The 26,781-nt window shown below is 53.7% G+C and overlaps 3 protein-coding genes across 3 annotated transcripts; 1 reads left to right on the top strand and 2 right to left on the bottom strand.

Annotated features, from left to right (window-relative positions):
* Window positions 1-9,181: 9,181 nt before the first annotated feature.
* C8Q71DRAFT_726614 (uncharacterized protein) lies at window positions 9,182-10,794 on the bottom strand (the record flags this gene model as incomplete). The annotated part of the gene is made up of 8 exons (XM_047921775.1): window positions 9,182-9,438; window positions 9,724-9,731; window positions 9,914-9,969; window positions 10,193-10,227; window positions 10,505-10,534; window positions 10,576-10,593; window positions 10,640-10,677; window positions 10,757-10,794. The coding sequence occupies 8 exons, from the start codon at window positions 10,792-10,794 to the stop codon at window positions 9,182-9,184; spliced, it is 480 nt and encodes a 159-aa protein (XP_047774819.1).
* A 6,314-nt stretch (window positions 10,795-17,108) lies between these two features.
* On the bottom strand, window positions 17,109-20,277 carry C8Q71DRAFT_798815 (Zn-finger domain-containing protein; the record flags this gene model as incomplete). Its single annotated transcript, XM_047925844.1, has 6 exons — window positions 17,109-17,464; window positions 17,528-19,265; window positions 19,372-19,432; window positions 19,469-19,647; window positions 19,702-19,877; window positions 19,908-20,277. 6 exons carry the CDS (start codon window positions 20,275-20,277, stop codon window positions 17,109-17,111), a joined length of 2,880 nt encoding a protein of 959 aa, XP_047774818.1.
* Window positions 20,278-21,730: 1,453 nt separating this feature from the next.
* On the top strand, window positions 21,731-22,197 carry C8Q71DRAFT_690049 (uncharacterized protein; the record flags this gene model as incomplete). The annotated part of the gene is made up of 3 exons (XM_047919852.1): window positions 21,731-21,775; window positions 21,830-21,991; window positions 22,042-22,197. Coding segments are annotated over 3 exons (363 nt in total), but the record flags the coding sequence as incomplete, so codon positions are not given.
* Window positions 22,198-26,781: the final 4,584 nt, after the last annotated feature.

Genomic DNA, 26,781 nt, shown 5'->3' with positions numbered 1-26,781 from the left:
GCATGAGAACGGTGTGGCGGGGCGTTGTGGCGGGATAGGGATGAGAGGAGTCACTGTGGGATGCGTGTTGTTACGTCAACGTTTGTTTTCCCTTATTTGCACTTGAGCATTGTACTATCCTAGCATGGGCCCAACCCCATGACACTACGGTTCCAGTCTTTGGACTCCTTCGCTGTTTGCTCCGGTCCAACCCGGAGCAGTTCACGTGATCTCTGACTCAGTATGACTCGTCCCTTACTCATCCCTGACTCATCATTTATGACTCGATCCCTGACTCGTCATGACTCACTCCCCCGCACTCCTATTGGCTAGGTAGTTGTGACTCGTTCAGGACCTGCCCTGAACTCCCCATGTATATAAGACCTGTGTACAGTAGCGGTTGAACCTTAGTTCGACCTGGTTATCTATTAAAGCTTCACCAGCTCCTTGGATATCAGAAACTCCCCGCTCGACCTGCTAGACGGACTTAGCAGCGTCTTCGACCATCCTCCCCATCCAAGGACGATTAGAACCTAAGGTCCCTACGTTTAGGGTTAGGTTGAGAGCTAGTGCTCTAGGTGTCACGCTTCGCGTAACATAAGGTCGAACTGATCTTTACGCTCCGCCTGCTCAGGCGCAGAGCCCACACATCTTCACACACGCTTCCGGAGTGCCCCTCCGTCTAGGAGACTCCCCACCCACCACGGACTACTGAGTTGAGATCGAACCCGTTACCTACGGGCTCCCAACCCTACCGAACCTCTGGTGGAACGACGACCTTCGCCTCTTCGAGTATCAGAAGGACGTGAGCACAGACCTGTGTTTGTGCAAGAACCAGAACGAGAAGGAGAGAAGCGCATTTGGGCCTTCTTCCACGACACCGTTACCCTCGAAGAACGACAGAAACAGACCCGCGCCTACCTAGACACCAAAGGAAAGGCTGCCGAACGGATCAGGAAGATCCAAGACGAACGACCGAAGCCGGCGACTCCAGCGGCTATCCGACGAGAACTCTCGAAGCACGAAGCTACTTCCCCTGCAGTAGGAACTAGCCCCCTGGTACACGTTGTACCCGAAGTAGGCACATCCAGCCTCACCCAGTACTCCTCGAACCTCGCTACAGGTGTCGAGAAGAAGCCTCTCGAAACAGAACTCGAGACGCAGTCGAACGAACCCAAATCCGAACCCGAATCCGAACCCGAATCAGACGACACGATGTCTACCACCCGCATGAGCATGGCTACCAAGCTTGAGGTCCCCGCACCTGACAAGTTCAAGGGACAAGCTACCGATGCGAAACCGTTTATCCGACGTCTCGAGATGTACTACAGCGCAACTGGCAACGCCGATGCCAACGATCAACGGAAGATCGCTTACGCTCTCCTCCTCATCGACGACAACAGTGATGCTTTCTACTGGAAGAAGTTGCACATGGACGAAGAAGCTGATGCCCAAGAAGAGGGCAAGCATGCGTTTGAGTCTTGGAAAGACTTCAAGGAGGCCTTCTTGAAGGCGTTCCCCGTTTATGCCGAAGGAGACAGAGACTCGATAATGCTTACAACTCTAAAGCAAGGAAAGACTCCCACCCCTGCCTTCATCCCCAAATTCCGATCCATCGCGTCCAGGACCGACCTCTCTGACAAGACCCTCTCCGGGTTCTTCAAGAGGGCAATCCGCCGTGATCTCCTTGACACGGCAATGAATATGGAACCACCCACGACCCTGCAAGGGTGGTTTGACCTTGTCCTCCGACTCGACTCCCGCCAGATCTACAATACCAATTACTACGAGGGAGGGAACAGCGGAGGTAACAACCACCGCTCCTCCTACCCCTCTGGACGAGGCAGCGGACGATTGGACGAACCTATGGAGATCGATGCCATGGATCAGAGGGAACGGCAACGTCACCAGGAACTGGGCCTTTGCTTCGGATGCCACAAACCCGGACACCTCCTCAGGAACTGTCCCGAGAAGAGACAGAACCCGAAGTTCACCCAGCGCAACCGAACTTCCCCACGCCGTGTGCCCGCCTCCTCTACCCACGTGCGAGAAGTTACTCCCGCCTATGTACGAGAAGTCTTCCAGGAACTCCCGCTCGAAGAACGCGCTCCGCTCTTTGAGCAAATGTCGAAGGATTTTTGAGTGGGTCTGAGTCATCGATGCGCCCAGACCCCACCTATGCACTCCACATATCCCATGTAGTAACAGGAATCACGCAATTCAAAGCCCTTTACTTTCCTCTCATGGTGATCGGAGTGCATCAAGACATCGAAACGGAAGCTCTCATCGACAGCGGCGCAATGGCCACGTACATCCACCCTCGCCTTGTCATCAAACTACGCCTACCCTCTGTACCCCTTGTCCAACCCATCCCGGTCTTCAACGTAGACGATACTCCCAACAAGAAGGGAACCATATCGCACGCCGTCGCCCTTCGCTACCGATGGAAGGGAACAACCAAGCTTGTTAAGGCGTACGTTGCCGAGATTGGAAGACAGGATCTCATTCTAGGCCATGAATGGCTCCAGAAGGAGAACCCCATCATCGACTGGAAGACAGGCGAGCTCGAGTTTGAAGACCAGACGTACTGGGCCAAACGCGAGCAGAATGAACAGCTTAGCAAGGCGGAAATCCTACAAACTGTCAAAGTGGAGCTACCTCCCGCTCCCGTCTATCGGATCCGCCGACAAGCTGAGGAACCACCCGATCGGGCCTACAGCCCTGAAGAACCCCGCGAACCAACCCCACCTCGACGAGTGACCGTCGAGGACGTTCCCGAAGAAGAACATGAGCGAGCTAGTGATGCTCCTCAGAAGGAAGTTGTAGCGGAGACTTCTCTCTTGGACGAGCCAATTGAGGAACTTCCCAACTTCCCCCCTATGAACCCACACCCTGAACCGCTCGAGAGCGAGGAAGATTATGAAGCACAACTCCGGTCCATGACCGAAGATCTGGACCCTGACAAATTCCTGGCATTGTATGCCCCTGGTGCAAACTACTTGGCAACACTCGCTTTCGTTGAAACACCATTGACGCAGGAACATGAAGACACCCCAGAGCCCCTGCCGTCCAGGCATGCTATCAATCGGATGATACGAACCGGCACCGGCGCACTAATCCCCATGGCATTTTCAATCGGACGAACCACCACGGCCACTGAGCTAGCGCTCTCTGAGTGGGTCGGAAAGAAGCAGAAGACGGTTGAGGAAATCGTCCCTCCCTATCTGCATGACTTCCTCCCGGTATTCGACAAAGTAACGGCCTCTCGACTCCCAGAGCACACCGAGTACGACCACGAGATCAACCTGAAACCGGGGTTTTTGGAGATGAAGACCCAGGTTTACCCTCTCAGTCATGCTCAACGCGAGGAACTTGACAAGTTCTTGAAAGAGAACGAGTCGAAAGGTTACATACGACCCTCAAACTCTCCGATCGCCAGCCCTTTCTTCTTCGTTGGAAAGAAAGATGGAACGTGGAGACCCTGTCAGGACTACCGAAAGCTCAACGAGAATACGGTCAAAGACTGCTACCCCCTCCCTCTGATCTCGGACCTCATGGACAAGTTTAAAGGCGCAAAGATCTTCACCAAGATGGATCTACGCGCCGGCTATAACAATGTCCGAATCAAGGAGGGCGATGAGTGGAAGGCAGCTTTCGCGGTTCCCGGATCCAACCAGGGTCTGCCACGACTATACGAACCCACAGTCATGTTTTTCGGTCTATGCAACTCGCCCTCGACGTTCCAACGGATGATGAACTCCATCTTCGAAGATATGCTAGCTGAAGGCTGGCTAGTCATCTACATGGATGACATCCTGATCTACTCCGCGGACACTACGACACACCACGAACGGACTCGACGAGTCCTCCAGCGCCTCAAGGACCACAACCTCTATCTCAAACCCGAGAAATGCCACTTCGACGTCACTGAAGTGGTATTCCTGGGAATGATAATCCGACCGGACACCATTGCCATGGACCCCGTGAAAGTGAGCGGAATCGCTGACTGGCCCGTACCCGAATCAGTCAAGCAAGTCCGCTCCTTTGTCGGATTTGCGAATTTCTACCGACGGTTCATCCTCCATTTTTCTGAGCGTGCACGACCCCTAGTGGACCTCACAAAGAAGGACGTACGATGGCATCGGGACGAGGAGCAACAACTCGCCTTTGAGGATCTGAAGCACGAGTTTACGTGTGCTCCCACCTTGGTCATGCCAGATGAAACCAGGCCATTTGCTCTCGAATGCGACACCTCGAAGTTTGCTACTGGCAGTGTCCTGCTACAGAGTGATGCAAACGGAGACTTGCACCCCTGTGGCTTCATCTCCCAGTCCTTGAACCCCGCCGAACGGAACTATGAGATCTACGACCGCGAACTCCTCAGCATCATACGCGGTCTGGAGACCTGGAAACACTATTTCCTAGGTAGCCCGCACAAGCTCCAAATCCGCTCGGACCACCGTAACTTGACCTACTGGCGCACCGCGCAGAAGCTCAATCGACGACAAGCACGATGGTCGCTGTTCCTCAGCGAATTCGACTATGAACTGGCACACGTCCCTGGAACGCAAATGACCATCGCCGACCTTCTATCCCGACGCAGTGACCATGATACCGGGGCTGATGACAACGACGACATCGTGATGTTAGCCCCCCAGCTCTTCGTGCGAGCCATCAACGCGGACCTCCTTGATCGCCTACGAGACTGCCATGAAAAGGAACCCATGGTAAAGGAGGCCTTCGATGCTCTCCTTGGCAAAGGACCTGCACCTGCGAAGACCTCGCTTCCGGATTGGCAGACGGACGGAGACCTGGTATGGTATCAATCACGAGTGTATGTTCCTCCGGATGCGGGACTCCGACGGAACGTGGTACGCTTGTACCACGAGCTCCCCTCCGCAGGTCATCCGGGCATCCACAAGACGACCACCCTCGTGCAACGCGACTTCTGGTGGCCTGGAATGGGACAATTCATCGCACAATACGTCAAGGGATGTGGGATCTGTCAGCAGATGAAACCAAACACGCATCCCACAGTGACTCCTCTCATCCCAATCCCGCCACAACACCCCGCCACACCGTTCTCATGCCAAACAATGGACTTCATCACCGCACTCCCTGAGACTCCCCGCGGACATAATGCTATTTATGTCGTGGTGGACCACGACTCTACGAAGGGGGTAATTTTCATCCCATGCACGGACCAGGTGGACGCCGAAACAACCGCCAAGATGAACCACGACCACGTGTACCGACGCTTCGGACTCGCACGCAAGTTCATCTCCGATCGCGGCCCTCAGTTCGCATCCAAGGTCATGGGAGAACTCTGCCGCCTGACCGGAATTGAACGCGCACTGTCCACGGCGTACCACCCCCAGACTGACGGCCAGACGGAACGAGCCAACCAGGAACTCGAGATATTCCTCCGAATCTTCTGCGCGAACAATCCTGAAACATGGGACGAGATGCTCCCTGACGCCGAGTTTGCGCACAACTCCCGACCTCATTCCGCCATCAAGATGTCGCCATTCTACGCAATGATGGGATATGAACCCCGAGGAATCCCCCACATCACCGAAGTTGCTGACTCCCCAACCACGGAAGAATGACTCAAGCGGCTGCAGAAAGCCCGAGAAGAAGCCGCTTTCGCACTAGAAGCTGCGCAACGAGTCATCAAGAAGAGAATCAAGGACCGCACGCCTGCCTTCAAGAAAGATCAGCAGGTATGGCTCAACATGCGGCACCTCCGCCTCCCTTACGCCACGAGGAAACTAGCTCCTAAGAAGGAATGTCCTTTCAAGATCACCGAGGTCATGGGAAGAGCGACGTATCGCCTCAAACTGCCTCCGCAATGGCGAATCCACCCTGTATTCCACGCCGGTCTCCTATCCCCGTACAATGAGACCGAGGAACACGGCCCGACCTATACAGAACCTCCCCCGGATGAAGTAGACAGAGAAAACTCCTGGGAATTTGAAGCTATCCTTGGTCACAAGGGAACGGCAAGCCGACACCGCTACCTCGTGAAGTGGAAAGGGTACCCTCCCAGTGAGAACTTGTGGGAACCCGAAGACATCTTCCTGGGCACAGGGGAAGAGACCCTTGATGAGTACAAGCGCGCGCACCATCTCCGACTCCTCTACGAGTATAAAGAGAAGAGTCGTCTCGGAGTGGTGAGACTTGGACCCCAAGACGACAACACTTGCAACTGCTGAGTTGAGCTCTATGCCCTCCACCGCTGCCTATGACGACCTTTCTCTCAAGGCTTACTACGACGCGTGGGTCATCACCCAGCTCCCCTATCTCGGCCTGAACCGCAAGCAACGTCTCCCACTTGACCCCCGTTACCACCTCTGTGACAAATGCCGCATCAGGAAAAACCTCCCAGGCCATAGCCCCCAGCCACATATCTGTAGAGCTTCATGGCCGCGATAGCAAGACGCAGTGACCATAGATACCTCCATAGCTAATGTAGCTCATGATAGCATTCAGAACGCACCTCATAGCTCTCCGTATGCACTGAGAGCACGGGGCCTTGTCTCAGTAGGGTACATTGAACACACACCTTTGATAACCATCGTAGTAGGCTAGTCTACAACGTACATTCATATTGTACCAAGGAAACCTATTGTACGTCAAGCTAATCCACGTGCGGCTCCGAGTCGCGCTCCAGCTCGAGTACAAGTGCGCGGCTGAGGCTCACAGTCATGCAACATCTGCCAGCGCGCACCGTGTCCTCTACGTTGCCGGTCTCCGACATTCTGGTGGTACTGCGGTGGGCTCAAGGCGCCTTCGAATCCGTAGATCCCTGCTTCACTGGGGGCCCCTCAGATGCAACGGGCTCCTCAGCTTTGGCGTTGTCGAGCAATTCCCGGAGACCAGCGTCTCACTCGACAGATTCGTCGTCCGGCACGTCCGCATTGGTGGCGACGCCGAGCACGAGGGGGCGCACCAGTTTGATAAACGCAAGGGGTTGTGCGATGGCAAACTCGCACATTCATGAGCGGACCATACCCATTCCTAACGGTACACCCGGGCTGCATATTCCCCATTGTCAACGGAAACCCGACGCCGGCCGGAGAAATGTGTCCGGAGGTTGCAAACCCACCGGCCGGCACCTGAGGTGCCCATTGTTAGCAGACTGGCCGGTCTTGTTTTGAACGGTGTCAACAGGTAAAGTGTTTCCTCTGCGTTCGCTGGGTGTTTAGATGTACACCGAGCTATTACAGTTGTTCAAGGGGAAAATGCTGAGGTTCCAGATCAAGGGTTGGTGGGTAGAAGGTTGGGGAATATTTATAAGATTTTACTGAGTTTATTGGAACAGAGATCTTGCCTAGACACAGAGTTCTGAGATGGTACTTCCAGGTGAAGTAGCACTCAGAGAGGATGATAGCACTTACTAGCAATGCTATTGGACAAACTACAAGCAAGTTAATAACTGGAGTAACAATCTACAAGATGAGGTCCCACACTGTGTGAGATACTGCCTCAAATAGTAATTGCTGACTCAGACTTTCTCACACCAGCTGTATGAGAGTAAACTGGCTCTAGAATTTTCATGTCCCTGGCCTGCAAGATGCATGGCCTTATATACAGGTTCTGAACTGCTTTGTCAGCAGCTGAGTAAGGCATCTAGTAAGGTAGGATGTGTCAGATACTGTATCCCACCAATCAGATCCCATCATGTGGTCTCTAGCTGCCCAATCAGCAAAATCGCTCCGTGTGGTCTGATCTGAGTCTATTTGTCATCCTCCTAGTGTGCTGACTGAGCACATTACCAACCAGCTTACCAATCCTATCCCTTTGTGCTGACGAAGCATCAGAAACGACTCAGCCCTGCTGAGTATCAGCTTCTGAATCTAAGCGCTCAGCTGACTTGTGGCTGAGTTCCAATCTGAATCTCTGTGGCTTCCCAAACATGTGCACGCTGTGCCACGTCACTTCAACCGCACACTCACACACGCATACACCCTACACGCCCAACCATTCTTACATCATCTTATGTCTGGAATCACCGCTGCCAACGTCTGGATTGCGTACATGCGCCGGCGTTTCCCACAGCTCCGTGTGGATCTGCCGCTCCATGCCATGTGGCCATTGTACGTCCAAGGTCTTCTTTTATCTCTTCTTGGTTACTCATTTTTGTCCAGCATATTCCACGCCTCTTGGCTCCTCGAAGGTCCCGACTACAGGGAGTTTACACATGCCTGGATGAATGCCCAAGGCAACAGTATCATCATGCACACGCGCATCGAGGTGGTCTCAACTCGAGCGGACAATGGGACGGGGCCGGAGGAGGCGTTGGGGGAACTGTCGGAGGAGGCGTTGGCCACTATCCAGCGGTTTGATGAACATTGTACTCAGTGGGAGCGGGAACACGGCTACTGAGGGGTGCATGTATTCGTTCCTTGCTTTCCTTTTGTAGTCCCAATGCTATCATGCTTTCGTTGCAATTCTGTCCTGAATTTACTTCTGATTCTCGTCCCACAATGTGGACGCGTGACAACGGACCGGCCGATGGCAGGGAAAATCAACAAGTGTTACTGAACAATGGTCCGGAATTTAATCTATGGTTGTAAATGGACCGGCCGGAGATTGGCAACCACATTTATAACACTCCAGCAGGATTTCATCCCTGTGTTTGGAAATGGTCCGGCCGGAATGCATCCCTATGGTTTCAAATGGTCCGGCCAAAGGTCATATACCTTTGTTTATGATGTACCGGCCGAAGGTAATATATCTAAATTAATAACACACCGGCCAGAGGTGATATACCTACATTGAGAAAGAACCGGCCGGTCATAATGTACCCACGCACAAAACAAACCGGCCGGCCATGACATAGTTTCACTACACATTGACCGGCCAGGCATAGCATGCCTATATTAGAAATGAACCGGCCGGTCATATGGAGCCTGAATATCAATTGCTCCCACCATCCTGGAAACATATTCATTGATGCACTGAGTTTTCTGGACCATAAATGCACTGGACCCAGGTTTTTTGGGCTTTGAATACATTTTTAGCATCCCCATAGATGCTCCCAATTTTCCAGGCACATGCAAACCATTCCAGAGCTTTGGAATCATCAAAATTGAGCTTTCTGGGCTGAAAATAGACCAAAACCAGCCTTTCTGGGCTGGAAATGCATCAGAACACATTTATTGAGCCTCCCAATCCACATTTACAACAGCTCTGAGCCTTATACACCAGGTCCAAGTATTTTACACAATTGCCGAGATTCCACAAAGTCCCGGCGCCGAGGATGCACCAAGTCCCGGCGCCGGGGGTGCACCAAGTTGCGGCGCCGCACCGTCTCGTTAAGCGCCGAGAAACATCGCTCGGCGCCGAGGGGTGCACTTGCTTCGGCGCCGAGACTTGGTGCACCTGCGGCGCCGCAACTTGGTGCACCTGCGGCGCCGCGACTTGGTACTACCTCGGCGCCGAGTTGTGCTAAACCTGAGGAATAATGGTGTTTCTAACAATGATCACAAAAAGATTACTGATGTTTGTTACACCAATGACCTTTTGTAGCTCATCTTATAGGGAATGTTAGGTTCATTAGGAAATCTCCTAATGACACTACAAAGGTTTGTATGTGGTTACTTATAAAAAGTGATGTTTGTGTCTCATTGTGTAGGGAATGGTCTGTTGATAAGTAAATCTTCTATTGACACTTCAAGGATTCTCAACGGTTAGGCCAGTACAGCTGCTTTTCCTGTTCCGGCTGGTAAGTAAACTCACTAATGACACTACAGTGTGTTGTATTTAATTAGTACATAATGAAATTAAGACAAAGGAACACTGTAGGAACAAGAGGTTGATTATCACAAAAGAATACATCATAGTTACAACCCTGCATCAAGGTTGAACTGTCTAGCATTTACAGAAAAGTCAGTGAGTTCCAAATGTAGGCTGTAGCAGAGCAATGTACCTAGGACCACATGTGTTAATTCTATAGAATGTCTCATATTCATCTGGGATTGGTTTCTACATACAGATATATATGTAGGGTGTGGCCATCATGATCATAGCAGAATGTATGAGGATAAATGAAACATGTATCAGCAACCCATCCATACATGACTTGATGAATGTACTTGTTCATCTGGACACATGTTGGCACAAAAGTTGTACATAAAGGCAACAACTTATCACTTCAGAGACATATCACTAATTGTGCATGTCCCTGCTCCCCTCTTACTCTCCTCACCATGGCAGTATTCTTTGCCCACATTAGGTTAGTGGCTATAATGTATGTTCATACAGCCAGCAGCACATATGCCAAATCGCATAGCTTAATCTTCCAAGCTGTAAGTGCTACCAACTTTAGTGTGGGCGCTAGATCAGCCAGAAGTTGTCATAGTACTACACATTTGTAATGTAGTGTTCTGTCTACTGTACAATAACAACAGCATGAGATGTACACATCCTTGTAGTCTCATCATAATAGTTGCTTATCAACCTAATGTTCCCCACAAGATGAGATACAAATATGTGTAGTGCTATCAATAAGCTTACTTACTGGCTGAACAAGAAAAGCTGCTGTACTGGCCTAAGCATTGAAAATCCTTGAAGTGTCAATAGAAGATTTACTTATCAATAGACTATTCCCTACACAATGAAATATAAACCTCACTTTTTATAAGTAACCACATACAAACCCTTGTAATGTCATTAGAAGATTTACTAATGAACCTAACATTTCCTATAAGATGAGCTACAAATGTACAAATTGAATACAATATACTGTAGTGTCATCAGTAAGTTTACTTACCAGCCAGACAAGAAAAGCAGCTGTACCGGCCTGACCATTGGAAATCCTTGAAGTGTCAATAGAAGATTTACTTATCAACAGACCATTCCCTACACAATGAGACACAAACATCACTTTTTATAAGTAACCACATACAAACCTTTGTAGTGTCATTAGGAGATTTCCTAATGAACCTAACATCTCCTATAAGATGAGCTACAAAAGGTCATTGGTGTAACAAACATCAGTAATCTTTTTGTGATCATTGTTAGAAACACCATTATTCCTCAGGTTTAGCACAACTCGGCGCCGAGGTAGTACCAAGTTGCGGCGCCGCAGGTGCACCAAGTTGCGGCGCCGAAGCAAGTGCACCCCTCGGCGCCGAGCGATGTTTCTCGGCGCTTAACGAGACGGTGCGGCGCCGCAACTTGGTGCACCCCCGGCGCCGGGACTTGGTGCATCCTCGGCGCCGGGACTTTGTGGAATCTTGGCGATTGTGCAAAACACTCGGACCTTGTGCAGAATGCTCAGACCTGTTGTAAATATGATTTAGGGAGCTAAACACATGTGCAAGAATAGCCTTTGAAGCAATTCCAGCCTGGAAAACCTGGATCTGGTCTGTTTCCAGGCTAGAAAAGCTCATTTATGGTGCTTTTGAAGCATGGGCATGGTTTGTATGTACCTGATAAAATTGGGAGCATGTAAGGGAATGCTTGTCAATGTATTCCAAGCCCAAAAAACCTAGGTCCAGTGTGTTGATGGTCCAGAAACCTCAGTGCATCTTTGACAATGTGTTCTGGGATGTTTGGCACAATTATCATTCAGATTCCATATGACCGGCCGGTTCATTTCTAATGTAGGTTTGTTATGACTGTCCGGCCCATGTGTAGTGTAAGTATGTCATGCCTGGCCGGTCTGTTTTTGGTGTAGGTAGACTATGACCAGCCGGTCCTTTTGCAATGTAGGTATATGACCTCCGGCCGGTATGTTATAAATGTAGGTACATGAACTCTGGCCGGTGCATTATAAGTCAAGGTATATGAGCTCTGGGTGGTGCATTGATAATGTGAATGTATGAGCTCCGGCCGGTGCATCAATGATGTGGGTATATGAGCTCCGGCCGGTCTGTTATTAATGTGGGTATATGAGTCCTGGCCGGTCTGTTATAAATGTAGGTGCCTGATCTCTGGCCGGTCCATTTACAACCATAGATTAAATTCCGGACCATTGTTCAGTAACACTTGTTGATTTGCCCTGCCATCGGCCGGTCCGTTCAAAACAAGACCAGCCAGTCTGCTAACAATGGGCACCTCAGGTGCCGGCCGGTGGGTTTGCAACCTCCGGACACATTTCTCCGGCCGGCGTCGGGTTTCCGTTGACAACGGGGAATATGCAGCCCGGGTGTACCGTTAGGAACGTAAAAGTACACTCATTGGGCTCAAACTCGTCGTTGGGAACTGGGTTGAGAAGGGTGAGCTGGCGCGTCCGGACGAGGGCGGAAGGCGCGAGGATGGACAGTCGAGGGTGTTCCATTTGCAAGAAGTGGCTGTGACAGGGGAAGCAGAAGTGAAGCATGCGCCCTCGACAGATTCAAGAATGCGGATGTGTGGGAATACACGCTGGAGGACGTCAAGTGCGGGGTCATCTCTGCCGAGAATGACAGTAGTGAGACGGCCACAGCAGGCAAGGGCATTGGCAATGGATGGGTACGCGTCCACGAGCTGGGTGAGGCTCCAGAAACGATTCCACCGACGCAGGGCTCGCCACGGTCGGTATGCCCATCAGCGGGCTGCCCGCGAGGGGACTGCCCACCAGGACGTCAAGGGCCGCAACGTTCTCCGACTCGGACTCGAGCGTCGTGAGCCAATTAAGTGACGAGCGGTCATCAATGAGCACGGGCCGCCGCTGGCGCTGGCACGTCGCAACGGAGCTCACAGAATCGGAGTGGCTCCGCATGTGGTCGAAGGACTCAATGAGCGCGGGGGACTTGGATGTGCGCGGCAGCGAGGAGAGCTGCTGAATGGCTGCATTGGCTTGAGGTTCGACATGAGCGGGATCTGGCCTTTACAGGTTACCAGGGGCGGCTCGTCAGGCAACGGTGATTCTAGTTCGTCCCCGGTGAGGGGGAGACGTCGATGTCGGGCTCGGAGTGCGTGTCGTTGATGCCTTTGTGGGGAGGGTCAAGGAGGCTGAAGAGCGAAGCCGCACCTGCCCGGTTCTGGCACTCATGCAATCATCATGACACGACTGCGATCTTGTACATCACGACTTGCTCGATGTGCACGCAATCATTTGGACACGGACATCCGCCGCGCGCGGAAGGGCCCACAACGGTGGTTGTCCCAGTTGGCACCCAAGGCGCATAGGACGTTTGTATGACGAGTGGGCCGACCCAGAAGTGCGGTCGAATGATGAACAGACGGCGGGAGTCGGTGCTGAAGGCGAGGTAAGCAGAGCGATCAAACACGAGACGTGGTCACTTACCCGCAGCGTGTTCGCACGTTACCTCCAACGACCTGAGCACCCCTTGATCGCCTCCTGCAATTGGCATGCTCACGATGCTTGCTGTGCCAGGAATGATCCCTCCGAGTCGGAGACAGCCTCTTTGAGCCCACCGAGCTTTCCAGGCCCGTATATTCTGGACTATCACGCGCAGACTCAGAGTAATCCCGCTGATGCATTGTCCTTCGCGTCTGGGGATTTGTCGGATGTGGAAAGTCGTGGACAGAGCGCGAGCTGGCGAGAGCGAGAGCGCGAACGCGAGACAACGCATCAGGAAAACTACATGTTGCTTCATCTGTCTTAGGCGGCTTTGCGTGGCTTTGCACGGCTTGACAACTGACTTTGTGTGCTTAGCAGTCTTAGACTACTTACTGTTTGCAGGTTGTTACTACACCGAAGACAGGCTAAGCCAGTAAGCATGATTAAGCACTATTCTAAGCACTATTCTAAGTACACATGATTTCTACGTAAACTAAGTCGTCTGAAGTACCATAAAGGCAATGGCCGAGTCGAACTTACATGTCCCAAGTTTCGACGCATAGGCGCAAATAACCAGGCCCAGGCATAGCGTACTGCACAATGCTCTGCGCGAGCCTTCACACATTGCGAGTAACAATTCGTGTCTACGCGTGCTCGTTAACAACATACCTGTGTCCTTCCCCGCCGCCGTATGCAAATTGCGCGGTGGCAATGATCCCTGCAATGTTGCGAGAGAAGCGAGAGCTCGTTAATCGGGTAAAGGACGGGGGCGCGCGCGGAATGGGGTGGGAGGGCAAACAAGAAGAGAACCTGGGATGCTCACCAGTATCCGGTTGTTCTGCCTCGTCCCCGCCCCCTCTGTCCGTGCTCCAGTCGGTGATCTATGCCGTTGGGCATAGATCGCGCGGCGGCACTTGCTAGCCGGGCCACATCGCAGTGACGTGGCCTTCCCGCGCGGTATTCAGCACGTTTGAGGCGTGCCTTGCTGGCAGATTGTGAGGCGGCAGGCTTGCGACGGCTCGGGGACGCGTGACGAGGCAGAGAGGAGGCGGGGAGGAGGGCGGGGAGAGGCGGTGGAGGCTGGTGCAGGTCGCGAAAGGAGAGGTCGCGAAGCGGCGCTGAGCGCAACACGTCAGCGCGGCACGTGACCGATTCGGTGTCCGCCGAGAGCAGGTCTCTCGACGCTCCAAGTCCAACTTACCTTGTTGCGCTGGCCTGCTCCCCGCCTTGTCCCCGCCCAGTGCTCGCCCCTCCCCTTTCCACTCCCTCTCAACACGCCCTCGTTCACCCACCCTCTGCTGATCTGCCACAACGAACGCGAGACGCAACAAGCGCAAACGCGGCCGGTCGATCATGAGACCGGCCCAATCTGCGCTCTCGAACGTGCGCTGTGACACGCGCTGCTCGCCCGCGTCTCAAACGTGACCAAGAGTTTGGAAAAAGGCGAGCAGCCCGCACGCACCTCTCCAGACGGGCGGCTGTACGAGCAGGCGGGAGGAGGTGAGTGAACGAGGGGGTGGGTGGATGTGTGAGAAGTTGATCAAAAACGGCCGGGTGGTTGAGCAGGTGAGCAGACAGTAGGCGTGAGCGCAGGTGCGGGTGAGCGGTGGTGGGCACAGGATGCAGCCGCACCAAGAGGACAAGACACGCGCAAGGCGACGGTGAGTACGCGGGCACGAGCAACGTGCATGGCGACAGCGAGCATGCAGGACGAACACCCCGCGTGCAAACGCAACCGACAGACAGGCAGTGGGCGGACGCACCACGTCGAGCAGGGAGAAGACAGACCGCGGAGCAGAGCGAGCGGACGATAGGCGTGGGCACGGGTGCGCCGGGCGCAGGCGAGCAGATGGCGGGCACAGGACGCAGCGACACCAAGGGCACGACCTGCACGCACGGTGACGGCGAACACGCAGGGCGAAGGCCCGCATGCAAACACACCGGAAGGTCGGTGCCCATTGGGCGCTGCGCCGTCGCGGAGTGGGGCGTCGTGAGGGCCCAAGGTGGGATGATCCCCTCCACGCATTCCGCAATCACCTGGCCCCAGCTAACTTGGCATGCACAGAACGCCGCGCCTGCGCTAAGTGCGAAGACGGATACCGATCGCCCCTCGCCCGCCCAACCCTCGCCTCCTTGCCCGCCCGACCTCTTCTCCTCACACGCCCGACCCTCGCCTCCTCACACGCCCGACCTTCGCATCCTCGCACGCCCGACCTTCGCCTCCTCGCACGCCCGACCCTTCGCCAATACCCGTACCCGCAACTCGCGAGACCCGCGGCCGCACGATCCGCGGCGCAAGCACCGTACTGACATGCAGTGTCCGTTGCGTAGGTACAGTATTGTTGGGCCAAGGTGAGTATTTCGACGAAATGTATCCCGAGTGAATTGGCCTGACCGTTCCTGGCGAGTGCAGGATACGGCGAAGCCCCAATACGTCAACATCCAGTAGGTACTGTCCCTTTCGATTGAATGTGCGCATAGCCGTATTCATAGCGGCAATCGTACTCACGCTAGTCACCTCTGTGTACGACATACTGCACGAGGTACCCGATGTGGCAGTAGTAGCTTATTAGGGCACTTAAAACTGTACTTGACTGGCTTAATGTAAGACTTCACGTGTACTTAGTGGTGGCTTAGCCGTGCTTGCTCAAGCACATTGGCTTAAAATAAGCAAATGGACCTTCTTGATTAAGCCATGGTGGCTTACTGGCTTAAGTGGCTTAATGGCTTATTTAAGCCGCATAAGCCGCCGTAAAGCAATGTGCGACTTTCCTGATGCGAGGGCGAAGGCGCGCAGGCACGGTGGTGACACAGCGCGCGAGGGGCGTAGTTGGCTAGGAATGAGCCGCACCGTCAATTGGGCACACGTGCAGTCGGCAGACGTGTAGACAGCTGTGTACACAGGCATGGGCAATGTTTGCATGCTCATAGCGTTTGGCGAGCAACACATGCATGCGGGTATCAGCTGGTTGACAAGCCGGCCATCACCAAGCAGAGGTTCTGTAATGTGAAATGGTCAGTATGCGGTCTTTCGTGAATCAAAACACAATGCAGAGGAAAGGAGAATGGTGAGGGGGCTGTAGAGTAGGGGTACCTCTGAAGCCCTCAAAGCAGACCGCGGATGCCTCACCCGGATCAAGCCCAACGCATACATCTACGCAGGTCTGCAGGGAGGAGAGGATGTCCGAAGAGTACATAGATGTAGAGCCGCCATGGGTGAATTTCAAAGGGAAGGTACTCAACTATCAAACGACATGAGCAGCATCCAACAGCGCCATGCGATGCTCCGGTGATATGGATTGACCTTGTACCAAGCGTCAGTCAGATACGCGCGGCACAGACATGTCAGACGCACTAGAGCAAAGCACTCACAATCGTATCCTTCTCAACCTAATCACTCAGCACGCCCAGCCGGTGTTTTAGACGACCAAAAGCGAGATCACAATCGCTCACAGGGTGGCGACATGTCCCACAAACACTCACGGCGCAGGGTACAGCCAGCTGTGCACGCTCGAGTCGAAGAGCACACCGCCAAAAGTGGGACCGACCACTCCGAGTCGTCATGAACTTGAGTGCGAAGAATGCCCAGAGGTCCACAGGCGGGGTTGCAGAGGGCACTGCGATCCAGTAGACGGCCGCATAGAGTCATGCAAATGCGACCACGAAGCGGTGGTCGTCAACCGAGCTGATGGCGAGGCTGTAAGTAGCATGGGAGGCCGAGCTTGGGCCGAGCCAAAAGAGCAACTCTGTGAGGACAACGAACGCGAGAACGAGACTGCGCCAGAGAGGGACCGTGGACACGACGACGACTTGGGGCACGTCCAAGTTGGCGGGTCTTGGCGGTCGGAACCCTACTATAGGGTTTCCACGTTTGCGCTCAGGCTCTCGACGCTCAACTCGGCGAAGAGTGACCGCCGCGCAAGCGGTGGCGACAGAACATGTCGAGATCGATCCACCTGTTGAGCCAGAACGTCTTTGCACTTTCGTAAACATTATCCGAGGTCCACGCGGGGTTGATCGCTGAGGTGCACTTTGGGGCGAGGTGGCACGGCCGTACAAGATCGTCGAGTTCCACAATCTCAGCAACACGACGGCGTCCTTGTGAGGCGCGTGAGATAGAATACATCTTAGTGGTTGGATCTGGCTTGTTCAGGTGCGTGAACCATTCGATGTAGGCAAGGGGGCAGGCGAAGGACCCGAACTGAGCGGGCAGCTTGAATATAGCATGGACCTGAGCGACACGAAGCCCTAAAGGTACATGACAGTAAGTGGCAGTCAGACAATGGATTGTGCACAGGCAGGACTGCGCACCTTTGAGTCCACCAGGTAGGTGAGTGTGACCGCCGGTGCTGCAGCGAACTAACGCCATGTCTTGATGTGCAGGTGCTCGTGGTTTGCGACTCCGCGACGGTGGTTCTTTCGCTGGAGTGGCTCGTATACAGAGGCGGGTAGTGTGCTCGCTGTGCCGTGGGTTGGGTGGAAGGTGAGTGTAGACCTTATTGTAGACATCGAACCTGTTGTGAACGCCAGGGACAATGCGATTCCGGGGTAGATTCTTCTTCAAGTATGTCGACAACGCCGGAAGGAAGTCGTGCGCACCATACGCTGTCTGCAACCGGGCGACTGTCGTGCCGGGGAATGGGCAGACTTTTGCCAGCCTGCGATCCTCGGCAATCGAGTTGCGAACTGCTTGAGCAACGACGCGTTCCAAAGCCTCGTCCCGCTCGCTTTCAGATTCCGAGGATTCGAGAGCATGGGTGCCAGTGGACCCGGAAATGCGAGGACGCGGTGATTGTCGTACGTGCTCATTCGAGCGAGATGGTGACGGGAGTGTGCTTCGCCAGGTGAGGTACATACTTCGACGGTAGACGGCTTCCTGCCGCCGCAACCATACCGTCATCTGCTCCTCGTAGTCTCGCCGGTTACTTGCACGGTAAGCCTCCTTTGCGTAATTGATGTGAAGTCGCTCAGGAAGTTCGGTGTTGAATCCGTCTAGCGCACCGAAGAGGCGTATGGCGTTCACGTAGTGCGTCAACATGTGGAGCTTCGGGATGTTGAAGTGCTCCCGGATCTCGAGCTCGAGGAGGACATCCTTGTGGGCGTGGAATGTAGCAAGACATTCCGCGAGGGGGTCAACGGTGTCGCTTGTGTGTAGACGCAGCTGGCTGAAGTATATGAAGTCGAGAAGCGCACAGACAATGGTGAGAACTTCTTTGCGAACAGCGCCGCTCAACAATCCCACGAAGACACGTTGCATCTCTTTGTGCTCCGTCCCTGTCCACTGCGATACCCGCGATATCCCATTCTTGAAGTGGCGAAGTCCAGGATAGCTGGCCATCGCTTGGAACCGTGCGTCCATCTCGTCTTTCCCGATTATCGACATACACCAACTGACAAGATGATCCTTGAAGATACCCTTGTGCAACTGGTGGAGAAGATCGGGCGTGATTGCTGTGAAGATGTTGGAATGGGGTAGATCGTGCCAGAAGGGGTTGTACACAGCGCGTAGGCCCTCCTCTGTGAACACCGACGGTGCGTACCCATGCTTCTGCCTCTGTAGTGCTGCGAACGTCTTCTCAGGATCACGAAGTGGAAACTCGCCAGGCTCACTGCGACGATCACCGGGAACCGTGCAGCACGGACACCGGTTCTCTCGACACCCCGTGATTAGGCACTGTTCAGGGAAATCCGCGATGTATGCCGCGACGATAGGGTATATGCGGCGCACTCCACCGTCCGAACACACCATCTCCACGCCGTCCTTGCCAGCCTTCACGAGCGGCTTGAGGAGCTCAGCCATGCAGTGGTGAAAGAGGCGATAGCCAGCGAGCGAACGCATGTCGTCAGTGAAGCAATCGAGCTTCGAGACGGGTAGGTAGCCGATTAGAATCATTGCATGTGAAGAGGACTGACGACGCTTTTCTTTCGCAATGTTGCCAATCGTCAGGTAGACAGGCCAAGCGCTCTTGTCACCGCGGAATTGGGACAGTTTGGTCTTATCCGAGGCCAGGATGATGGGTGCGACGACCGCCCCAGCGGGCAAAGTCTCCTATGCACGCAGTAGTAAGTGAACTATTGACACATGTCTACACGACAATTACTCACCTGAACCTTCCACCACCAGTCCGCCATCCACATCTCGTCAAATACTCGACAGAGGCCCTCTGGATCTCTGGATCTGCGAATGCCTGCTCCGGTGCGAGGCACATCCATTCCCTGAACATGGGATTATTGATCAGCTCTCACACGCACTGGACAGGGTCCCTCTTCCAAAGTTCGACGTCCTCGCTGAGCAGTGCACCATCGGGACCAGGGTGATTTCCATGGATTGTCACGATCTCGCAAGACCACTCCGGTCCCCGCGGAAGCTTGTCGACCTTTTTGAGGAAGCTGTAGTTGTTGTGGAATGAGAGGTTGCTCCGGTTCTTCGTCTACCAACATGTTCTCAGCCCCAGGTAAGTTGTTCTGCTCGGTTCACTACTCACGATGGGAAGTTGCAGGTATTCTTCCGTGCGTGTCTGGCCGAGGTGCTTCACCAACCACTCTGCAAGCCCCCACTCCTCTGCATCCGCAAACGGGAAGTAATCACCTTCCCCAGAAGCCTGTGTGGCATCGCGGTACGTCTCAAATTGTGTCTTCGCTTGCTTAAGGGCGTCCGCTACTGATGTTGGAAAGTCTCGGTAGTATCGACCGCATGGTGCAAAGAAGCCTTCATCTTCATCCTCGACATCCTCGACCGTAGCCCGGTATGGATTATGGGGCCGCAAATCTTCCTCGTCCTCTACCATCACTGGATCCTCCTGCATGTCATCAACATTCATTGCAGCGTCCTCGCCCACATCGCGCTGATCTCCCACAGCAGGTTCCATTGCGACATCAGGTGCAGTGTTCTCGTCGGTTTGAGGGGCGTCTTCGAACACTGAGACAGCTGGTAGGCGACGAACTTGGCGTTCCCACTTGGCACGGCAGCCAGGAGTATTCTGAACATGCTTGTTGACACCAGATGCGGTAGGCAATTGTTTACCACAAAGTCCGCAATAGTGATTCAGTGAAAGTACCATGGCAATGAGAAGACGGTGTATGGTGTCCAGATTACAATTGGCCGCAGAGCCCGGAGTCCCTCCGCCATCGCCTTCGTGCGCCGCGGCGGCCTACCAGCATGACCAGGTACGCCGTTATCACGCTGCGCTCCAAGTTGGTGCCCCTGACCCAATCTCTGCTTGCGCCATCGCCTTGGCCGGCTGCACCCAGCATTCCAGCTGCCGTCGCCATCGCTCTCTCTCCCCTACCACCACGTCAACAACCTCTTTCTCGGTCACCTGCACGTCGCGTTGTTTACGCGTCGCTGTTGAATGCGTTCAACAAAATTAGGTTTGTCGCAAACACAATGATCACGTTATGCAGCCGCAGCTTGGATATATAAGATGCGTGATGTTGCCTGTTCTATACGTCGTCAACAGAGCTCTCACTGCACTCGACTCGTACGCTCGCCCCCCTGCTCATTGCCCCAAGCCTTGTTGTGCACACTCATGCCGAAGACCCCGAAGCATCCCGTAGCTACAGCTACAACAACTGGCCGCTCATCGGGTGGCCGTGAGCGCCGCGTCACAGAAAGGGTCCAGTACCAAGGTAAGTGGTCCAACATAGCATGACACAATACTGATGGCCTGCCTTAAATTCCATTAGTTGACGAAGTCGAAGCTGCAGCGCAGCGCAAGGCAGACAAGGCCAAGAAAGTCGAGCAGGCTCGCCGTCGCGATGAGCGCCGTGCCCTTGCCAATGATATCAGCATAGACGAGATGTCTGACCACAGCAGCGTCGACCACGCTGAAGAGACGATGGTGTGTATCAACTCACAACCCTAGTATTATGCGTGCACCATACTGACAGCCCTCCAGTTCTCTGAGAGGCAGGTGATGACCAAACATGGTGCCCTGCCTGCGGAGAAAACAGTTCTCCAGTTCCGCACCAACCGCATGCCGCCGCCGGCCAAGATCAATGGTTCCTCGGTAGTCACCAAGCAATCGGCGCGTCCGCGACAAGGTCGAGTTTACTTCCAATTTTCATTGCACTGCCTATGCTTACTGATGTCTGCTCACTGCAGTGCGCGACAGCGGTGACAATGTTGGGTCCAATGCCGATGATGAAATCACCGGTGCCGAGGTGCAGAATGTCACCGCTTTCACGGCCGAAGATGATGGCTATCAACTCATCCATGTCCCTTGGCAGCGTGAGATACGTCCATCTCACGGCAAACGCGTGCGTGCGGTCGTTCCCCCCAGCAGTGACGAGGACTCGTCCAGTTCAGATGACGAGGGCGAATGAGCTCCGAAATACCAGAAAGACTCGCGTGGCTTGCGCCGCCCCAAGGCCTCGGACTTTGACGAGGTGACACAGGAAGTCCTGAATGTCGCTAACACGATCTTCAGGTGTCTTGTCGTCACCGAGGAAGCCTTCCCAGATGCCGCAACCAGTGTCCGTATGGCACAGCGCGCGTGGAAATTGGCGCGTGACAAGACACACGTCAACATCACCTTGACTCCAGACGTCCTGAAAGTTGTGAGTATTGCCTCGTTGCTCTGACAGCTGTGGATGTGGCTCATTATATCACAGATAACGCGCTGTGCTTCCCAAGTCCGCGGGGAACTCAAGACCAAGATGCGAGCGATTGTCGGGCCCTTCTATGGATTCCAAACGGGCGAGCGCTCGAAGACAATCAAGTTCAACCGCGACCTTGCCGACAAACTGAAAGAGGAGTATCTCTTTGTGTACCAGGTTCGTGTTTGTGTGTTTACTCTGACCTCTATTCACCCGGTGGCCCACAGGACATTGAGAAGCGACGAGGCTTGTACAAGACCGAGCTACTTCAGCTCGCCATCAATGTCATGTGGTTTGCGAAGTCCACTGACGAAGGTGTCGTCTACTATGAATACTTCCACCCAATCCCGAAGATTACCATGGCATTGATTCTTACCGTGGTACGTGTCTTTAGACATTGTAGATACATCGCTGATCATCAAGCAGGCGGAGAACTGTATCGACGAATATCGGACTGGCATCCGAACAGATGTCTCGTTTACCGCACAAGACTACGAGGGTGTCTTCAACAATCACTTCAAGTGTCTCACTGACTTTGGCATCTTCACGGCTGAGAAGCAGCTTCTGTTCAACATACGCCATCGACTCCATGACACGGCTAGGTGAGTCACAGCAAGTTATGTTCACTGCGCCACTGTACTGCAGACTTATAGCTGCTGAATAGATTCCACGCTGGTGCTGCCACCCTGTCTCAGTCCGCTACCCGCGCGGTTCCGGATAGTGCATTTGCAGCAGCACTTGCCGAGGCCAATGAGCCGGGATCGGAGACCGAGCCGGAAAGCGAGCGCAATGGTGTGGGTGACTCCGAGGATGATTAGTACTGAATGCTCGTATTGTGACCTAATAATGATGCCTTGACTATTTGTAATGAAAGATTGATTAATTTCACACTCCGCTTATTCTACGCTGTGAATGGTCTGTCGGCTTTGTGATACAAACCTCTATGTTGGCTACAAAGTTTCGGGCTACATGAAGCTATATTCTATGCCTGCAAGCTATGAAGGGTACCGTGCAATATGAACTTCACGAGTATGCTATGGATTTCTACAGAAAGGGGGGGTAAGCTACGGGTCTATGCTTACTACATGGGGTCAATAGCTCCATATAACCACCCCGCTTTTTCCTGATGCGATTCCGAGTGCGCACCGAAGGACACTAACTACGATGCCGCCCCACTCCTCGGCCTCCACGCAAGGCAACCCCCTCCTTCCAACCCGCGACTCGACCTCCCTCTTCGAAACCATCCTTAGTACGAAACCACTTCCACCAGGGACACTCAACTGGCCCCTCGCCTCCCAGGTCCTCTGCGCACCCGGGGCCCTCCTCACGCAACTTGAGCGTGATGGTTTCATCAACGACGACCCCAACGTTGTTCTCGATGCAATGGACACACTGACTGACCTCTATGAGGCAGCGGCGGACGTTTGGGTCCAGCAGGACCTCCTCGAGGACGCCATCCATCTCTTCATATCCCGACGAGATGCCTCCGCGCGACGACTCCTCCGACGTTTCAAGGAGCTCGAAGACTACTCCGCGGTCAAACAAGCCGCTCGCTACCTGATCCCCATCAACGATATCACCTACTCTCGCGACTTCATCGTAGCCCCCACTTTCCCGAATGTCGACGCACGCGACCTTGCTCGCATGATCACCAACTACTCCCCGTGCATCGTCTGCCAGGGCACCGATGCTGATTACCACTGAACCATCGACTGCTCTCACTACCGCTGCCCCCGATGCAATCGTCGCCAGCCGGGACATACCGAGGCCCTCTGTTCAGCTTCCGAAGCTGAAGCACCCACGTTCCCACCGGACCTGCGATCCCTGAACAACCTGATGCGTGGAGGCATCTTCACGCAGTCCGTCGCCCACCGCTGGCTGATGGAAGCCAACCACATCTACTCCGTGCTCAGCGGTCTCATCACCTCCCGACCAACCAAATTCCTCCCTCCTACCCTACGCGGCAAACGGATCGGATTTGAGCAGGCCAATAGGTGGTATGTGGTCCGGAATGGTCGCATCGACGGCATCTTTGTCAGCCTTACCCGTGCCACGGTCCTGGCCATGCAAGTTGAGGCAGCAATGATCTCTGTATACGAATCCCGCGAAGAGGCCCGTCGAGCCGGCGACTCCATGCATGACGAGGACCATCCTTTCCTCGACGAAACCTACCTGCTCGGCGCCCGTCCTCCTCGTAGCGAACGACGTGCAAATACCGGAGTCCGACCCCCGACCCCTCATCCTCGACCATACCTCGGCGGGATCCTTACCTCGCCTGGACTCACGGACGTGGACCTGGATTCCCCGGTCGACGATGATGGCAGAAGAAACCTCGTCATCCAGACGTTGGAGCCCTCCTTCGGCCTTTTGGAGGAAAACGACGAGAATGTGCCAGTCCGGTCAATCCCGACGCGCGAGGCCCCGCCTCGCCCCCCTCACCTAATTCACCCCGAGCTGGTACGTCAACCCCTGGCGGACTTCACTCAGGGCCTGGAACAGGTCCCTCTCCGCCAACTCGCTACCACTCCTATGTCATCCTTCCAACCCTCACCCACGATCGCCTCACCGGTATCGGGCACATTTGAGCTCCAGCATACCGATACTGGAGAAGTCGACGCCGTCATCCACCGTCATCGTGACGGGTCCACCACCATTCAGAATGCTCCGCCGCCGCCGCCTTATTCTTAGAAGATTGACGAGGTCGTCGACCCTAGGAAGGGGCTTATGTTACGTCAACGTTTGTTTTCCCTTATTTGCACTTGAGCATTGTACTATCCTAGCATGGGCCCAACCCCATGACGCTATGGTTCCAGTCTTCGGACTCCTTCGCTGTTTGCTCCGGTCCAACCCGGAGCAGTTCATGTGATCTCTGACTCAGTATGACTCGTCCCTTACTCATACCTGACTCATCATTTATGACTCAATCCCTGACTCGTCATGACTCACTCCCCCGCGCTTCTATTGGCTAGGTAGTTGTGACTTGTTCAGGACCTGCCCTGAACTCCCCATATATATAAGACCTGTGTACAGTAGCGGTCGAACCTCAGTTCGACCTGGTTATCTATTGAAGCTTCACCAGCTCCTTGGATATCAGAAACTCCCCGCTCGACCTGCTAGACGGACTTAGCAGCGTCTTCGACCATCCTCCCCATCCAAGGACGATTAGAACCTAAGGTCCCTACATTTAGGGTTAGGTTGAGAGCTAGTGCTCTAGGTGTCACGCTTCGCGTAACAACGCCCTAGAATGTAACAGTCTCTCCTCTCGTCTTAACGCCTCTGGAGTCTGAGTCTTCCCTCTCAGCTCTTAAGAGATCTGTTGTAAGTCCTCCTTTACTACAGTGCTCTTTGTGCTCCTGTAGTATTCTTCTGTAGCCTTGCCTCAGGCTAGCCACAACACTCCTTGTTCATCAGACTGTTGCTTCTTGATGATCAGGCGGCCTTTCTGGCTTATTGGGGTCGGCAGCAGCCCTAGCACGCGTTTGTGGAGGCATCACAGCCCTTAGGGAAGTGTTCCGAGATGCACAGAGGAAGCTAGGTAGCGTCACCTGTTGAACTTCCGAGTTTTCAGTGTTCTTATCTTATCAGTTATGTACGGATATGGACTTATGTTCTGCGATGTCAGATTACATACATTCTTTGATGGACTTTGCCTAGATTACGTCATGTGACTTTAGTCCGGATCATTCCATGATATTCCACGACATTCCTTGATGTTCCATGACGTTCCATATCATTCCTTGATGTCCCATCACGTCCTATATCACTCTTTGATGTTCCATCATGTCTCATATTATTCCTGATGTTCCATCACGTTTCATGTATCTCTCCACATCAAACTCCGAGTTTTGGCTTACTCATGCTGCTTACCAGCTTACTCATATCCCCAAAACCTCGGACTTAGTGCTTACTGATGAACCACTGATACAGCATGTGACCTGTATCAAATGTGTATATATACTAGGCTGGTTTGCCCTGTAATGATAACGATCCTTCGTCCTCTCCTCTGCCTGCCAGCATAGGATCTTCCCTTTGGGACTGGTCTGTTCACTCACTCATTAGTCCTTCACTGCCACTGGGCTTACTAAGCCTAAAACCTCTTTCTTCAACAGGTTATGAGCCCTGCGCTCTGATTCTTTAATCACCTGCACCCCTCTTTGCGCGCTCCAAAGCCCAACTCTTGAAAGAGTGAGTTGGCAATTTTTGTCCTTTGTTGGACTATTTTTAAGTCGCTGCATGACATAGTGCCGAAGGCCTTGTCTGAGCGCATCTCTAGGGCAGCCCGAAAAGGCAATTACGAAATTTATCATCTGTCTCGTCGTGAGAGAAACGACGTTGACGAAGACGACTCTAACGTCATCGCCGTACGTCATCGGCATTTGTACGGTCATCTACCCGTCCGTCGCCAGATCGACATCATCCTCGCTCCTACCCCTCGTCGTCGCCGCCAAGCCTCTGGCCGCGTAGACACGTCCATTCCTCCCAAGGAGTCCTGCCGCACCTCGCCGGAGCAGCACCTCTTGTATTTGCAGAAGAAAGCGGACGTTGCCGAAGCTCTCGCCGAGACACGCCGAGCCAAACTCGCTGCTGCTCGTGCCGCTAGTGCCGCTGCTGCCGAGACCAAGGCTTCGCTCATTGAGCGTCTTAGCGGAGAAACTCCCATCGTTCCCACGGCTCTAAAGCCTATCTTCCTGTCCGACTTCCGCAAGAAGTCCACCGCTGACAAAGTCGAGATCCTGTGCAAGCGTCTCCTTGCTGTCCAGAAGCGCCTTCAGCCCCTCTATCGCCACCGTAACCGCCTCTACGCCCGTCTTCCCTTGTTGGATAACTTGGACGATTTTGGCAGGCGTTTCAACTGGGTGCTGACGAATATCGAGGAGGAAGGAACCACGTGGTCTGCAGTCGAATTGAACGACATCTGTTCTGTCTGCGAGCTGATTGCGAAGATTTCCTTCATAAATCTTAGCCAG

This window comes from Rhodofomes roseus (assembly GCF_022264815.1).
Source record: "Rhodofomes roseus strain CIRM-BRFM 1785 chromosome Unknown C8Q71scaffold_24, whole genome shotgun sequence".
In the NCBI taxonomy this organism is placed as follows: Eukaryota; Fungi; Basidiomycota; class Agaricomycetes; order Polyporales; family Fomitopsidaceae; genus Rhodofomes; species Rhodofomes roseus.
The sequence above is the reverse complement of the archived record's forward strand: the minus strand, read 5'-3'. Positions and strand labels throughout refer to the sequence as shown.